At 42.6% G+C, this 15,388-nt stretch overlaps 1 protein-coding gene across 1 annotated transcript in view; it reads right to left on the bottom strand.

The window, feature by feature from the left end:
- Positions 1-326: 326 nt before the first annotated feature.
- Positions 327-15,388, bottom strand: part of BMPER (BMP binding endothelial regulator) — a 501,081-nt gene continuing 486,019 nt past the window's right edge. Inside the window, exon 15 of the mRNA XM_069613241.1 lies at positions 327-1,970. Within this exon, the coding sequence (XP_069469342.1) occupies positions 1,789-1,970 (182 nt within the window). The 3' untranslated portion in view covers positions 327-1,788. The remainder of the gene's footprint in view (positions 1,971-15,388) is intronic.

Raw genomic sequence — 15,388 nt, 5'->3', positions numbered from 1 at the left:
CCCAAATGGCAGATTTTGCACAAGACCCAATTACATTATATTGCACGTGCCCAGGTTCGCTTAAAATAGTCACATTTTAGATGGTGAGACCTGCATGGATCTGACAGAGGAATGAGATCTAGGATGCAAAGGAGGAACACTAAAAAAATAATACCATGTTCATGGCCTCCTGCCTCCCACAGTCCTCTTGGTGTCCAGTAGAATTAGTCTTGGCATTTTTTGGGTGGCACATAGGTGCCCAGCATCAACATGAAACAACACAGGAGATAACAATCCTAGCTCACTGGCAGTCGGCGGAGACACACGCCTTAAGAAGGAATATCGGCTTATTTGTTTCCCAGTGAGCATGATCAGGGAATGCATTTAATTATGGTACAGCAAGAGATGATGTCATTAACATGAAATAACATGCTATAGCTAACAATCCTGAGTGGAACATATGTAGCAGCACAATGCAGAGTGCAGCCAAACCAACATCAATACTCTGGATCAATGAATTTCTCAGATGAGTGAGAGAAGCAATTTCCAGAGATGACCCAGGAAAGCTTGGTTTTGCTTGGATTTCTTAATATTAATAATCCGAGCAATTTCAATGTTACGCAATTTACAGTTGATGGCGTATAGTTTGAAATGAATCAATTGCCCTTATGCTTTTGCTGTTCCATCTCAATTTATCTCAGAGAGGCATGACATTTTATTGGAAAGCCTTGGGAATGACAAAAAAGTCCCTGCTCCCCTTCACCTTAATGTTCAAAATAGCATTGGTTGACTTATGTCATTTTTCATTTTCATGCAACCAAAAGGGTCCTTACACGCCTTCAGGAGGAGATTTTTGATTTATCTCCCGTGGTTGATCAAAACCGCAGCTTTAAATTAGAAACATCTGGTTTATTTATATAGTTACTGAAATAGCTTACAGAATATTAGAGTCCTACAAACAATACATAAACATTTTAGCAAAAAATATACACAAAATATTATTCCTTCTTTGTTTCTATAAATGATGTAAAAGTGGGTTACTATTTATATAAATATACATATATACATAGGCAACATATATGCATATCTATGTGTGTATACATATACACATACACACACATATATAGACATAAATAATGCATGACGTAAGGAGTTGCATATGTATTGTATTTCAAACTTTATGTGGTGTGTTGCTGATTAGTCACTGGTTGGTTTGTAGTCGTTCACAATAGCTTGAAATGCTGTTAACCAGCATGTTCCTATCGTTTACCTCTCAAGTTATTTTGGTCTTCGACCCCAGACCCCCACACCCTCATCCTCACAATCATCACCATTGACTGTGCTGGATAGGCCTGATGGGAGCTGTAGTCCAAAACACCTGCATAGCCAAAAGTTGTAAATGAATGCATCTTCTTGAAATGATGTATTCCATGTGACAGATCAAGGACATTGTTGATCAGGGCCTCGTGCCATTGTAGTGAGGCATTTGGTTTTTCTTAGAACAGATGTGCACATTTCCAATGTGGGTAGGCCCACCTTGCATCAAGATAAATAGTTATTTATATATATAATCTGGGCAATCATGAACTGATGCAGTGTGCATATGTTAGATCTATGTTAAATGCATATCTGTATATATATATATACACATACACATAAATATAGTATATACATTATCAATAGGTCTGTGTGTTGGAGCATGTCATTAAGTTGCAGAATCTGCATACAAACAGTGCTGTCCTTCATTGGCTGTGGTCTTCTAAGATGCAAAGCACACAAGTTTTAATGTCCATTCCGATAAAACTTGTGTCACCGTTGCGGGCAAAGAGCTGGCTTGATACACCGTCCTCGGTGGTGAACTAAATTGGCTGGGCAGTGGCAGCCCGCCATGCAAGACTTGTTGCATGGTCCGATCTCGTTCCAGTTGTCGCATGTCTTCAGGCATCCTGGGCCACAGGTGTCATACACTGCACCGTGCTTGCACTGAGTTGCTGAAAAGAAGTGGGCAGACAGGATGATTACTTGGAGTTCTCCTGGCAGTCTCCTGTTAAACATTGCATTTTTTTCACAGATTTTTCACACAGTCAGTTTGCAGATATAGCATCATACATTATAAGATGCTATTCTAAATACTTAAAAGTACTAAATCACAGATGATTTTCAAGGTTGCAAAAATGAGGCATTCGGGTAAAACAATGTTAATGTTACCCAAAAAAGGTAACTTTCTGCAATATACCTAAACGAGGACAGACGTGGGCAAACACATATCTCAACAGAAACTGATCAGAGTAAAACTGGCCATTGTTTTTGTGTTTGGTATGATATCAAGAATGTGTACACTGCCAACTCATCACAAGAGTAGTCTCAGAGTACAGAGGCCTGTCTGAAAAGTGATGTGTGCTGCACCACCATCCGGGGATTCTAGGCCATAGTCTCAGAAGAAAAGAAAAGCTTGAGTACATGACCAGCCAATGAGACTGCAACGTGAAAAAGGTGTACAGAAAGTAAACTGAAAGTTCCAAGATGTCTGTAGATAGCAGAACATGTACTTGAAGTCATGTCTAGAATAGAAATATTATGAATTGTGTGTATAGCTGGTGGCTGATTTAAGGTGCACAAACAACTCCTGGGAGCGTGAAGGTTTACATTGTCTCATAGTGAAAGTAAGGTCTCCAACTAAGTAGATTCCAGCACAGTAATACTGGGGCTGCCAAGCCAAGAGGCCAGGCACGGCCAGGTCCAGCATACACTGTGTGATCAGGGAAAGTGGACAGAAACATGGAGGAAGGCGATGGTAGGAGCAGACCGATCTTTCTGGATGAGGTGCAAGCTTTGCCATAATTCATAACATCATTGTTTGGATCTTGTAGTGGGCACCCATGTAATGTAGTTAGTTGAGCAAAGGGTACCTAATTGAGGATTATGAATGTGCCTGTAAAATTATTCAATGAGGCAAAGGTGCACACGTTTTCTTTGAAGGAGTTATTGCTTGCGACAATATTTCCCTTCCCTCCAGCAATTTGGCAATGCGATCAGAATACCACGGTAAACTAATCAGTACCCAGAGACACATACCAGAGATGTAAATGTGTCAGATAACTCATATGGTAAGACGGGTACTCAAGCTCATTGAGAGTTCCCAGGCTCCAAATTAGAGGAGTGTACTATGTTTTGTAAAACGTACCTATGCTTCTGTCTATCCTAGCAAAGAATCATGTAAGGCCATCATTGGCAAGATTAGAAGCAATTCTTAAGTTTCCCCACCAGGTTATAACCCCATGTGAGGCCATGTTAAAACCCCATGTTAGGCCTTCTCCACCAGAGACCAGTAACCTGCACTATCCATTAACTGCATTGTCCACAAGGCCTTCTGGGGCCTGGGGCCTCAATACCTTCATCTCTCTCTTCCTAAATATCTTCCTTCTTGAGCTCCTCGCTCATATGCCTCTAGCTCCCTCAGGGTCAGTCTCTTCTCCAAGCAAGGAGTTGGTGGTAGATCTCTTTCTTCGGCTGGGGCCTCCTTCTGGATCAGCCTCCCTACCTCCCTTAAACTTGAGGAGAACCATCTCTGGTTCCGGAAACCCCTCAACACCTTTCTCTTTGCTTCTGTTTTCTCCTCCTCTCCTTTGCTGACCTCCTGGCTGTAACCTGAACTGCACTGACTACCTGGACACCCTCTGATCTCGGGCCCAGGTCCCTACCCCGCCAGTGTCTCAAACCTGCACTGTCCACCTGGCAACCCCCGCACTTGGGGACTGTTTCTGTATCCCTACAGTCCCCCTACCATCCCCTGACGCCTGAGGTCCGCACTTACCCATGCACTTGCCACATGTTGACCGCTACTTATTGTTATCATCTTGTACTGCACTGTCCCTGCCCCCTTTCCATGCACTTGCGTGATCTGAATGACACCTGGCCTAGTAGGATCGGTGTGCACCCTCCCTTTGTTCCCCTCCCTTTCCTCGTCACGCCTTGAAGCACTTGTGCATAGGGGCGTTATAAATGCCACATCATATCATATCATAACTTGAGCAAACCTAAAAGTCCAGGCTGCCATAGCCATCACCATGACAAAGGATGGTTGCTAATACAATCGTGGTCCCTAACTCCCACCTGGAAAATGGAGATGATGTCATGATTCCTGGAAACTACCCCACGCATGAATTAGTACGAAACTGGTGATTCATGTGGTGCTTCATGGAAACTAAGCTCTTCTCAGCGCTGTAACAACTGGTGATAGTATTATCCACTCGTAATTTATGATCCATCACTCTCAGAAGGGTGAAGGACTATGTCAGCCCTGCCTGGGGTTTTGAATCCTTGTTGCACAACATTGTCCTGTTCCTGAGGCAAGCATGTTGTACTTGAGCTATCAAACCAGACAAGTGCTTCAACAAAGAATCATTTCTAAGAGTGAACATTGATCCTGGCTTTTGTTTCTGGAGTCATTAACGACTGCCATTTAGGCTGTTTTTCGGGTTTGGCAGAACTTTAATTCTGTTGATAAATAACTGGGCTCTGCGTGAGCCCATGGAAATATGCAACTGTTTGGTACAACTTGATTTTCTCACTGCTGTGTGTTTTCCTTATATGTGGTGTACAGTTAAACCAATGTTCCTTGAAAATTTGAAATGTATCTGGGAGTGCAGGGAAGGTACGAGAAACGCGCACATAACATCCTTGTCTACACTTCACAGATAGACAGTTTTTTTATGTGATATAATACGGCAATTAATTTAGGATTTTGGGCCTCATTAGGACCCAGGCGGATTTCGCGGTGCTAAATGCACCGCGAAGCATGGCGGAAAGCCGCCGATAGCGCCATGGGGGTTGGCGGATTTACCGCCCCATTCCGACCTTGGCGGGGCGGTAAATCCCCAATCCCCATTCTGCCCTTCCCCATTCCCATTTTTGCCCCATAGGGTATAATGGGAGTGGGGAAGGAGTTAATTACGCCACCGTAAAATACGGTGGCGTAATTAACAACGAGGTCCCGTAGCGCCATGGTTTTCTCCGCCTGGTAAAACCAGGCGGAAAAGGCCGCCATGGCGCTACGGGAACTCGTAGTATGGCGGAGAGGTACGCCATGCACTACGCTGGCGTAAAACCCTCTCCGCCAGGGTCCTAATGAGGCCCTTTGTGTGTAATGTATTCCACTGCCAGCTGAATTATTTCAACGTGTTTCTTTTTTTTAACTATATGCATTTCATGAACACACAAAATAAAAGACAAGGAAAATTTACTATTCCAAGATACCGAAGCCACAATTACCTTGCAGCATACTAGACCATGTCCTCCAGAACAGGAGGGTGTGAGTTGAAACATTGAAAAATGTAATGAAACAAACCCCCTCATTTTAAATGGGGTGGAACCGGAAATCAAGACGTAGTTGTATGAGTCCACACCTCCATGTCCTGCTCTGCTGCGTTTTCCTCCTGACACAAGCAGGAAGCTCTCCGCCCTGCTAACTTCCTCCTCATTTGAATACTTTGTTTTACGCCTGCATGAGATGGTAAACTCAGGCAGATTCCATAGGAATTAATCAATGAACGCCGCCGGCAAAGCCTTTTTGCAGACAGGGCTAATGGAAGCATGAGAGCGAGTTTGCCTTGCTTTTACTTTTTCCATATCCACTCCTCCTCGTAGACCTTTAATATTGCATGCAGCGGACCACACAGCACATGATATGATATGATAGGTTATTTATAACGCGCTTAACACCCAGAGGTTCCCAAGCGCGGACCTGGGGATCAAACCTGTGGTGCTACGTGTCATCTTGCTTGCAAGGCGAGCACGATGCCCCTGAGCTATCTTCCCGAGACATAAGTGCTAAAGTTGGTGGCCCACTGCATGCAATTGACGCAGTTGGTGGCCTACTGCATGACATTGGCGCCGTTGGTGGCCCACTGCATGACATTGACGCAGTTGATGGCCCACTGCATGCAATTGATGCAGTTGGTGGTGGCCCACTGCATGAATTGATGCAGTTGGTGGGCCACTGCTTGCAAATAACGCCTGTTGTAAAATGAGGTTGATGGAGTTCATTTAACATGCTGAAGATAACTGCAGTTTGCACACGCTCAATTATATTGCTAGAACTGTAATTATTGTGATTACGTGTTTGATAACTTCTTGTTCGAGCACGTGGAATTCACCTACGACCCTATCACAACAGAGAAAAACAGCTGTTTTTTCACTATGTGTACCAATGCAGATGTTTGCTCTCCTTGTCCCAAAATTATTCACAGCTGAAATAGCTCGCATATGCTGTGCAGGTTGCATTAATGTTCAGAAATGTCAATGCAGGAGGAATGAAAACAATACCAGGGTGCATTCAAATATGGCTCTGATGTCATTCTGCTGACACAGGCTCTTTTTAATGAGCGTGCAGCTGCGAATCAAAGCCAGGCAGTGTCAATTCCAGGGGACTTTCCATCGATGAAAAACGTCTTGTTCCAACGTGATATAGTTAAGAATACACTTTGTTCCTATTATCATTAACTCTAATTTCTCCTGGCCATGCATCGCACCTCGGTGCGCCTTATTGTGTTATTACTCCGGCTTCTCTGAGCTTTGTGGTGCCGTGAACCCTTCTAGGTGCCCGCACAGGGAGAATGAAAAGATGCCCTTTCTGCGCTTCTATGCCTATGGGCGTTGTCCCAGCGTGTTACAAATAAATAAAATAAATAATTAACATCGGGGGAACAGCAATGTGAGAAAATGACAGAATTTAAGCTGAATTAATTAGAGCACCTGTAGACCATGAAAATGTCAGATGGGAAGGGTATGAATATCAATAACATAACGTTACATAACATCTCTCTTACTGAACGGAATGCGCTGCTACATTATAATAAGGGGAGGGACTCGACCCTGTCAACTAAAAATGAAGACCTGTTTAGCTTTATAAACGAATACGCTGGTATTAGAACTATGCATTTTGAAGTGGCACCATACTATTTTAATGTACCCCCAGGTATTTGCTTTCTCTGGCATCCATGCATGATAGAGTGACAGCTGCTGGTTCCAGAGGCTGTGAAAGGCTTGCCATGAGGTCAGTGCCAGTGGAACATGCAGACATGAATGAGGCACCAGGGGCATCGATATGACTAACCTACACAACCCACCCCCTAGCGCAGCTACTGGTTTGAACTCACCTAGGTCTGGCTTACCCTAAAGGTGCTCGAGACCTGTGTGAGTCTTTGTACAGAAGAAGGTCTTTGGGTTTTGTGGGCCATCTATGTTGAAAAGGAAATATGCTTCATATGAGAAAGAATGAAGATCAGCCATGAATGTGGCTTATGCATGAACCCTACAGGCACGATTCAACGCCACACACCACACCTAAGAAGATGGAAATACGGCGATTGGAGATAGTGGGGGCTCCCTTGATTAGGACTTTGTAGATTCTGACTCAACGCTATCTTTGCATTTGTCTTCAACAGACTCGCAACCATATCAAGTAATTTGCGTGTAAGGCATCCGTAAAACAGTGCCACGGAGGCTTGCGACTTTATTACAGAGTCCCCTTACCCTCAGCGTGGAGGTTAATCCAGAAGTGGTTATCATTGTGGGCAGCAACTTTAATTTGAAATCAGGGAACCGAGTCGCCGCAGATAACATCGATTCTGAAGAAGAAATGGCATGGAGGTATTCAAAAAACAGTACCCTTTCTAGGGGAGAATGGACTTAATAGGTGCCTTATTTAAAAGTGATTAAGAATGGCTAATGGAAGGGCAGCGTCAGATGATACAGGGAATGATGCTTGTAAAGGTGGGGGGCAGCAGGGTGTTTGATCATTGATTATTTTATCATCTTGACTAGTCAAAGGCCGATTTCTGATTTGGAAATGTTGATCAGATCAGAACATGACCATAATTCCCTTGGCCCCAATCACTCACCTAGAAATGCATAACTATCTGGAATGAAATGTAAATGTTAATAGAAAGTAGTTTCCATGTGACATTTAATCAAATGTAGTAGGGGATGTAATCCTGTTAACAATGCATGTTTTAATTGAGGGCACTGGGGCTTATTCAGGTTTCACCACCTACAAACAGGCAGTGAATATCAGTGTTCCTAAGCTCCCCAGAATAACTAAGAAGAAGGACACCCCTAATGCGGGGCGGTTTAATAAGCCCTGTAAAGCCACTAGGAACTCTATGAGGTAAGCTTTAAGGTCCCAATCACAGAATCTTATTAAAACAGAGAGGTGAGAACACACATTCTTGTGATGATATGAAATAAGAACTAGGTAGTTAGCCACGTGCAAATAAGAATGATTCTAGGTGATTTTATAAAGTGGTGAAAAAAAACACCAATTAAAAAATGAATTGACAGGTTGAAATTAATATTCAGGTCACTGAAACACCACTTGTAATCCCGTGGTAAACCCAAGGGACCAAGTGGCAGTAATGGTAAGCAAGTTTGCCAGTAGTTTGCATGGAATTCTCTTCACTCGGACATCTGAGAAACAGTCCACACTGATCTGTTAAAAACCACACTAAAAGCCTACCTCGTCGCCTCCGAGTTACCCTCTTAAACTATCCCTCATCTACCTTCAAGCTAAAACAATTCTGCCACCTCTACCCTGCTTCTATCCCACACTTTCCCTGCCTCCACTCTAGCACTTCACCCATAATGGTCACATCCTGAGCACAGCGGGCCTTTCCCTTTGGTGTATGCCTGCCGACCTCCCGACTCCGCGGCCTAGTAACGTATAGAATGAACTATGTGATAACTTTTGATTTTTCTCACCACTGCAATGCATTGTGCCATCTTAAGTCGTTGCCAAGCTGTTGTCTATTGTTTGATTGTTGTCTTCTTAATTGATAAATAAAATATCTATGTTGAAAAAAAAAATTCCAATGTTGATTGTGCTTAACCTATGTAAGTCCACCCATGAATTGTCCCCGGTGACTGTTCCATTACTCCCCTCCACAGCATGGGCCGAATGTCACTCAAACTCACCCCATTGTAAGAAGCTCACTGCTTCCTGTCAAATATCTTATTTATTGTGCGTTTTTTGTGATCAAAAGAGCATTGCTCCTCCCCGTATATCTAAATAGATATAAAATATAAATACATGCTGTGGATTAACTCCCAAAATACCACCACACTCTTAATGAAGTCCATAGTGTTTTCTTTCCAAAATCAATGGTGGCTCATATGTAGCACATTAGCACCACCTACAGTGGCTTGATAGAACATGCCTTAACACCACCACTAGTTTTGTCTCCTGGGATGGGACTGCTGCACTAATCTCACATGACTTTTGAGCCATTCAGGACATATTCCTGGTTTCCCTGCCAGGGGCACGGGAGGTGGTCTGTGCAGTGAAAGCAATTTGCCTTAATAAAGCAAAGACAGCTGGATTTCCCTAAGCATGTTTAATGTGTAAATGTCTCATCATTCCCGAGCACAGTTTGTTTGATTTGCCTTGCACCACAATTTTAGCAACAGCAACCTTGCCCAACACCTGATTCCCCACTTACCACCCCGGCACCGCCTTTTGCAGGATTGATGTGCTACACTAGCTACCTAACTAACCTCCTAACTAACCTCTCCAAAGCCCTCTTTTGCAGGTCCCAAAATGCTAAGAGGCTGTTTGGGCAAAGGTAAAAGCTGTGCTATAGAAGGCCCAATAGCCTCCCATAACTTAAGATCCATGCATCCAACTTACTGGTGGGGATTGGTTTCTGAATATCGCACACTAGCCTCGCAATGACTGGGTGCAATTTAGTTTAACTAAGCCCTAGGCAGAGGGTTATTCCTTGACCCCTGACAGGGTAAAGGCTGTGTGAACTGAAGTATGCCTAGTATATATTGAATCATATCTATGTGTAGCTATCTGCCCGTACCTCTTCAGAATGTGTCACACCTTCTTGTCAACTGCCTCAATCTGTGGGGCCATTGTACGCTTGGCATCACTGAGCATTGTAAGCAACGAGTCTGGTGGCTACAGGTCACTTCCCCAAATTATGTACCCAGAAGGTGAATAGGTCTACCTCTGTTGGAGCCATGGCAACGTTAATCACAGACTATTCTTGGGCATCGAAGATTTGATCCAAGATTTGATTGACAGCAAACAATTGTGTAACTGTGAATGAGGTTGAGAAGATTTGGGAACGTTTGGGTTAAGCATACAAATACATTGGGTGTTAATGAAATAAGTATGTCTTTTAAGACCAATATTATAGGTCTGACTTGTCAGTGCGGGACAAATAAATCTTCAAAAAAGGGGTAGCGCAGAGGCGTCCTGCAGCACTCCACAGCTGATGAACCATTCTGGAGATTGAAATGGAAGCAATTTTCTGTGCCACTTTGAAACAAAGATCTGTTCCATTCTATTGTCTAATCACAGATTGCAAGTGTATAGAGGTGAGAAAGGAGGAGGGCGTGACTGATGTTGTTGAAAGTCTGCTGACAAATCTAGTAGCTCCAACACTGCCAGTATCAGCATCCATTTCGGGTCATCTAGAATGGGGGTCTTTGGGAAAAACAATGGGCCTCATTACGAGTCCGGCGGTAGCCGTGCCGTTAAAGCCAGCAGGCTGCCGCCGGACTTGTGATGATTTACCACCACCTGACTTGCCGGAAAATAACTGGGGCATTACAGCCCCCGCTGTCCGGTAAGTCAGGCGGCGGCATTCGTAAATCCCCATTCCCATTGAGTCCCACAGGACTCAATGGGAATGGGGATGACGGAAGCACCGGCACTGTGCGCAACAGTACCGGTTCTTCCATCAAAGTCTGCGGGCGGGTGCCGTCCCACTCGCCAGGTCTGACCTGGCGGGTGGGACGGCACCCGCCTGAAGTACTCAGAGTGTGCCGGTCCGGTAACAACAGTGCTGGTAGGCTTACCGGCACTGTTGTTACCAGACCAGGACACTTGTAATGAGGCCTAATACCTTGCCAGCAAGTCATCTTCAGCTTAATCGTAGCTCTTTAATATGGATTCTCTCATAGTTGAATGTTCTTGATGTTGGGGTCACAAAGTCGATTTTAGTTCACCGGGGCTGTGCTGTGGTCGTCTGGAAAGTGTTGATGATTTATTCTATGTGGTTGTGTGCAGTATGTTTCCATAGTAGGCTGGGGCAGATGTATGGGAGGATTTTCGTGAGCTGTTTCAGCAGAAAGGCAGTCTTCTATTCACTGATTTTTCAAACTGATGGCGCTGTCTACGTGGACGCTCAGACGTATCCCATTCCTTTATATAGGTAGTGGTTGGTCGAAGAAGGTGATTGTTTCATTGGCTAAATGATGCACATGTTTTAGGGATCAGAAATAATTATTTGGCTTTAGTTTTGTTAAATTTCAGTCAACTCCATCCTATCTACACTCCTTGCCGTCATTTGTTTACCTTTGCGGGCAAAGTGTTTTAAAGGACTGATCAATTATAGATGGATCTGTGCCATCATCACCGCACGTAAAGGAGATCACCTGATCTGTGACTGCTGCCAATCAGCGACAGCATGAATGAGAGGAAGAGCAGATGTGATTCTGAATATGAATGTGGAAGGTTGATTTAGTCTCCCATTATTCAATTAGCATAGTGGATGTGTAAAAGCCCCCCTCCACAAAGCCACAGTACAGCCTGGTATTGCATTGCATTGCATTGCATCGGATTGCTGCCATCTGCACCATATTGTTTAAAGCACACTTGCTTCAAAGCAATGTTGAAACAGTAGATCAGACAAAACAATCCAAAGGACTACCTTACTCTATTGTGAGACTAAGACAAGCAAGAGCCTATATAAGCCACCCTGTCCCGTCAATATGGGCACGAGAAAAGACACATGGGTTCATTGCGCGTCGCTCCTGAAGTTGGCTGGAGCATCACCAACTGTGATTCGCTATCAAAAGTTAAACCTTGGACCCGAAATGTCCAATAGCTCAAGGAGGTAGAAATTCTCATAGTCCAAATTGGAGAAATCCTGTAGGTTTAATGCCATAGTGTTGGACCCATCATGAACGGGATAGTGTCAGGAAAAGGAAAACAAAGGAATTGCCTTGGAAATGGGATGTGATGCACTTCAGGGATCTATCGGTTACACCATTGGAGATGGCCTTGTAGACCAGAGCTGCACGTCATCGAAACGATAGATGATTTGAGGTGTACGGTGATTGCCCACTTGATGCATGAACATGAAGGATGGCGTGGAAGTACACACCCAGATAGAAAATGAAGGTTGGTCGAGAACTAATGCAAACAGCGCATTGCATTTAGACTAGAATATGAGATATGTAAAGGGAATCTAACAAACAACAATAAAAGCCTGCTCAAGAGTGCCGCTTCTTCAGCATCTTGCCATTTAAGAATGTACATTTCAAGTTCAATATTCTTGGTCCATGGAAATTGATTGTGTGTGGCTTGTTTGTGTGTGTATTCTATGTACAATAAATACATCCATGAGTTATTGTATTTCAGTAGCCATGTAGTGTTATTTCTTTGTTAATCAGGAGCCCGACAATTTGAGGATGTTGGATTTGTTGATTTTGGAGTTGTTCAACAAGGACCTAATTGGGGGACAGGAAAACGTGTTACCGATCTAGCTACTTACTGCTATAGGGTCTTACTAAAAAAGGAAAGGTTTACATGCACACAAACTAAGGTTTTGCTTGAATCCTAAGGTTGAACATAACAGCTTTTCCTATAATTTGCATTACTGGCATTTTAAATTGCAACATGAAATGTGTTTTCTTTGATTATATTTTTGAATTAGTTTTGATTCTATAGCCCGCCTGCCAGATCCCTGTTCTTGCTCAATTCTATCTGTCCTGTACCCTGTCTCATTTGCTACATCATTAGGCTGGAGGAACACCCCTGTTATACGCTATGCTACACCCTTGCCGCTTCTGATGTACTCTTTCTGGCGTCTCGTTTCTTATGTATAGTAGCGTTTTAACACAGCCATTCTCGCTTTGAGCGTGTTTTTCTTCCTGCCATCGCATTTATACTTTCCTCCAGTTTCATGTCGAACTTCTCTTCTATTTTCAAAGTTTTGCTATATTCTTCAATGTTAATCAAACCAACTTGGTGGTTCCCCAGTTTAATTTAAAAACGTACATTTTGTTAAACTGTGGGCCAGCTATTTAGTCACCAAAACTGTCGTTGTGGCAGCATTCATGGCCGTCAAACTGTGCCACCGCTCAAGATGTAGATGAGAATCATAACTTCAGGAGTGGTGGCACAGGTGGTGGAAATAACGAGGCTATCGCGAGGGTGAAAACCACTGCTAATTGTCAGCTGGAAGGAGACGCTCTGCAGGTGATTGCATGGGCTGTCTGTCACTGCTGTTGAGGTGTCTGGGCCAATTCTCACACTTGACAATATACTCCAAGAAACAGTGCAAGCACCTCAAGACCATTATCAAGAGAGTTGGGGAATGTTAGCAAATCAAGTATGGTAGTTTCGAAAAAATGTATATCTCATTAATACTTTTCATAACAAAAGTGTACTGTATGGAAAATAGTCCTGCATAACATTTGATGAAAATAAAACCTCCCATCTACTGCCGTTTAATTGGGCATCAAGACCACACCATCTGCTGGATTTTTTTAAACATAAAAATTACCAAAAATCCAGTTTCCTTTTTTCTCTTTGTGGACATGTTTTGATTGACTCTTGTGTGAAGTGCCAGGGTTGAATAACCTAATACAGCAAAGATATATCAATCATTTTTAAAGACGTTTGTCATAAGATATCTGTTAATGGGGCATCCAAAAAATGGATCAAGCATTTTGATAACATGTTGGCCTTATGTAAAAACACACTTCCTTCAGGGTGCACATTCCATCTGGCCTTGCTTGAAACTAATGAAAGATGCTGTGATCACATGGTGTCTTGACGGCCAATCCATATGCAATATCCAGGCGCAATACATTGTGGCTTTTGCTTTCAAGCAGCTGCTGTCTGCATAAATAGGTGTTGCCAACAATTTCTTACCAATCCTCTTTTAGTTATTGGACCTGTGATTTTCTTGTATTGGGTTTCCTTAGCGAGCCCTGTGGCTTTTTATTTCCGGTCAGGTGACTACATTTGTGCATTGCTAGGTTTTGCCAAGGAGGTTGTGTATTTGTTTAACAATCATATTTACTTTCAGTCTTATAAGAATGTCTATGTTCACAGTATTAATTGGCAAATTCATAGATATAGCAGGTCGAATAATCATAAGCTTAGCATTCTCAAAATATGCAAGGTTTGACTTGCAGCACCTCTTTGATTGATACAAGAAATGTGTTGATTCTAGGATTTTGAGTTCTTTCTGAAGGTAAGCCCCATAGGACGCCCGGTCTATACTCGTGCAATACAAAGACATTGCTAGCGCCGTTATGAATCTCAGCACCGTAGCAATGTTTATTGTTCTTCCTTCAAACAAGCACATCTTCATGAATTTCACAAAGCATCAGATAATCATATACATTTTTTGAAAACAAGACATTTGAATATTCACAAAATGTCAGATGTTGCAGGCATTCTCTAAGATCAGTTTAAATCAAATGTATGTGACAATATTCAGAGGTTTCAAGAAGTCGATATACTGCCAAAATCAATTCAAATTCACATTAATCTGATCATAAGTTTAAATCACATTTCTGTGACAATATTAAGATGTTTCAAGAAGTAGGAATACTGCCAAAATCAATTCTAAGTCACATTAATCTGACCATAAGTAACTTTGAAGTAATTTAGTTTTAAATATTTTGTTGGCACATCTACTTAAAAATGTATTCAGTAAGAGGTAAAAGAAATATAACTCTTAAATATGTGGTGTCCTTTAAACCACATTTCATACTCAATTTTCCATTGAAACGGTTCATAAATCCCACAACATATGAGGAACTTACTGGTGGTCATTTATTCTTCCTGCATAGAATGGTTTAAACGTAAATTGTCTGCTGAAATGATTTAGAAGATGGCACATTAGCAAAAGGCAACTGATGGGAAAACAATATTTTACTCGTATTGTATTGTACTAGTCAATGGATATATAAGAATCGATAATGACCATCTTAGGGATGGGTTTGAGGTGGTGAGGCCCTTAAGTATTTAGAATTGATGTTCACACAGATGTTTCACCATAGGCGGTGTTCCAGGCTGGTAACAATGTTAACCAACAATTAGATGGCATCTCTTAAAAAGAATTCTAAATGCCATTCACAATCAGGCAGCTATCGTTTTTTTAAATTTCTTTTTTTTTTAAATGGAAGTGTATCGTTTACATAAAGATATAATTGAAGCTGTACCAGGTGTAAAATACTGCCACCTTCAGAAGGTGGTCAGTTTTACCAATCTTTAAATCAGATTGTTTTCTCTTATTCCGCCTATGTACACACACGTGCTACAAAAAATGTGCGCAGATGTGCACTTTCTAGCTATAAGCCTCCAAACATTCCCAAGCCGGTC

This window comes from Ambystoma mexicanum, chromosome 5p (assembly GCF_040938575.1).
Source record: "Ambystoma mexicanum isolate Mex_15411 chromosome 5p, UKY_AmexF1_1, whole genome shotgun sequence".
Taxonomy (NCBI): domain Eukaryota; kingdom Metazoa; phylum Chordata; class Amphibia; order Caudata; family Ambystomatidae; genus Ambystoma; species Ambystoma mexicanum.
The sequence above is the reverse complement of the archived record's forward strand: the minus strand, read 5'-3'. Positions and strand labels throughout refer to the sequence as shown.